The sequence below is a fragment of the Sphaeroforma arctica genome, assembly GCF_001186125.1.
Source record: "Sphaeroforma arctica JP610 unplaced genomic scaffold supercont1.731, whole genome shotgun sequence".
In the NCBI taxonomy this organism is placed as follows: Eukaryota; class Ichthyosporea; order Ichthyophonida; genus Sphaeroforma; species Sphaeroforma arctica.
In genome coordinates, this window is record NW_014039827.1 from 1,622 (window position 1) to 4,121 (window position 2,500).

Sequence of the window (2,500 nt, forward strand, 5' to 3'; positions counted from 1 at the left end):
ACTTCTACGTAATAATTTTTTTGATGCACCTACTCTTTTGAGGCAAATATATCACACGTGGCTTCTCACATACTGATCTACCTGTTTACCCGCCTGCCTTGTATCAACACAAGCAAGGTCCAATGGTCTGATTGTATGGGAACAGTATGCCGCTAAGAAGCAGCCGCTAGATGATGGGGATATATTCATATTTGGGTACGGTTCTCTAATATGGAAAGTCGCCTTTCCGCGCGCACCTGTTGAGCGTGTGGTAGGTAAGATTTCTGGCTGGAAGCGAAGGTTCTGGCAGGGGAGTACGGACCATCGTGGTGTACCTGGAATGCCTGGGCGTGTATGCACACTGATAGAGGATGCAGAGGTGAGACGATAATCTTCATGAACATATACCTGAACGAACACTCACCAGATTCGAATAATGTACTAGTAGTTTTATATGCAGAGTGCACGAGTCATATTGGTGGCCAGGCATGGCTGGTTCTAGGCGGTACGCTTATTGCAGTTGGTTCTGATTTGATATTTTTTGCGGCCAATGTTTACTTTGAACTTAGTCATGACTTGCCGTCAGCTTGGATGGTGTCTTTCTTCCGTGGATGTTGCTTTGCACTTCTGTCGATTTTACATTTGTCCGGTGATCAATGTTCATGGTGGTAGCTTTCAACTCATATAAATTTGAATGCCCATATCGCTGGGAAAGTCGGCTACCCCTGCGAAGCAGCTAACGGTCTTGCCCACTAATGACAGTACTTATGTTAACCGTGTTCCTATCATTCACTATATCTAAAGAGTGAGACGTGGGGTGTAGCCTACAGGGTTTCTGCGGCGCACGTACGTGAGGTGTTAGAATATCTAGACGAGAGAGAGAAAGGCGGCTATACGTGTCACGAAGTAGAATTCCATCCCAGAGCCCACTACAACCGGTCGTCGCACACGGTATGTGTAATCCAGTCGAGCATTTGAGAAAGCTAAATTCACTGTAGCCCGACAATTTTCCCGTGTTGAACTTTCTCTTTACTATAGAATTTGCTGAATGTTTTCCTATTCATGCTACAACTGTTTTCTTTTATTTAAGTCAAAGTTACATCAACGCGCTGGCTTCCCTGAGATACAATTACTTGCAAGGCATAAATTCAAGTTACAAAGGCATAACTTCCGAGTTACAGTAGCAATGTGCGAACTTTCCCTCATATTGAAGTAAATTTCTGCTATGTTTTTATGTCAGACATTTGTATACTGTGGAACGCCTGACAACGAGGATTACATCGGACCGCAACCCAAAGAGGAATTGGCCGACATTATAGCATCTTCAATCGGTGGGTGTTTATGAATTATCCTGTTGGATAGCCAGATAACAATATATATATATTTTTTATATATATTTTTTTTCTTCGCTAAGGACACTGATTGGTTTGGCTTTATTCGACCATATCACCATAAGTGTCTCTCTCTAGTGGTATGCGAGACGCATATTGAGCTCTAGTGACAATTCAAATAGAGTTCGACGCTCCATTTTCCATCTGTGTTCATACTGACTCTGATGTCTCAGCTGATAGCAAAATCCATTGAGGTCAACTCTACCAGTATACAAAATGGTTAAATTCGCTCCATGTTGTGGGAACATTCACTTCTAATTTAGGACCGAGTGGCCCAAACAAGGACTATCTGCTGCATCTTGCGAGTGCCATACGGGAAATCGCCCCCGAGAGTGTCGAGGAAGACGGGCATTTATTTGGTCTCGAAAGGTTGGTTTTGGAACGACTACAACATACGGGGACTGTCAATCACTAGCGCGCACAGCGCGATAGGCAATAAAGCTAAGCAATTTAGTTTATCAAATCCTACTGCGCTGGTGTGTCTCATTTAAAAGTGATATGATTAGCATTAGCTACGCAGCGGAGAGGGCTTGTAACAGATAGTAACAGATTGAGAATACCCTGTTGTGTATGAACGAGCGCCTAAGTGCAGTATTCATTAGGATACCACTACAAAATAGGCAATCAATGCGAAGATTGGTTTCAATTAGTGTTTACATGTACGCTCAGTCCTGCTTCGCCCATGTTTGGCTTGCGCTTACAATGTTTTTATAATTGGGATGATACAGCATTCCTTGTTGGGCATCTCGCACACAATTTTTATGGATGATTCAATTGCTCGACTAATATTGCGCATCCATGCACCAAGTAAACACACGCGAAGTGGCGGCTTTAGTTTAGTCTACATCGTATTCCATATCCAATACGTTATAGTACACCATGTCGAGAAAAACTATGATGCTCCCTTACTCATTAACCTATGTCAATTTATTGGTTCTCCTTACGCACATACTCCTATGTAATTATATGTGTCCTCGGGTCCGAACCTACTTCAGATGACCCACATTAATTCCATCTGAGCAGCTCCGGACTGATCGCGGCACTTAATGATATCTCGCTTGAGCGGCATGAGCTGTTTTCAAAAGAGAACAGAAAAATACTGAAATGAGCTTCTATTTGGGGGAGGGGGG

General features: G+C 43.1%; 1 protein-coding gene across 1 annotated transcript in view; it reads left to right on the forward strand.

The window, feature by feature from the left end:
* The window catches only part of SARC_08291 (hypothetical protein), a 2,613-nt gene extending 688 nt beyond the window's left edge, over window positions 1-1,925 (forward strand). Inside the window, exons 2-5 of the mRNA XM_014297735.1 lie at window positions 118-358; window positions 784-930; window positions 1,220-1,310; window positions 1,634-1,925. Of these exons, the coding sequence (XP_014153210.1) occupies window positions 118-358; window positions 784-930; window positions 1,220-1,310; window positions 1,634-1,785 (631 nt within the window). The 3' untranslated portion in view covers window positions 1,786-1,925. The remainder of the gene's footprint in view (window positions 1-117; window positions 359-783; window positions 931-1,219; window positions 1,311-1,633) is intronic.
* The last annotated feature ends 575 nt before the right edge of the window (window positions 1,926-2,500 follow it).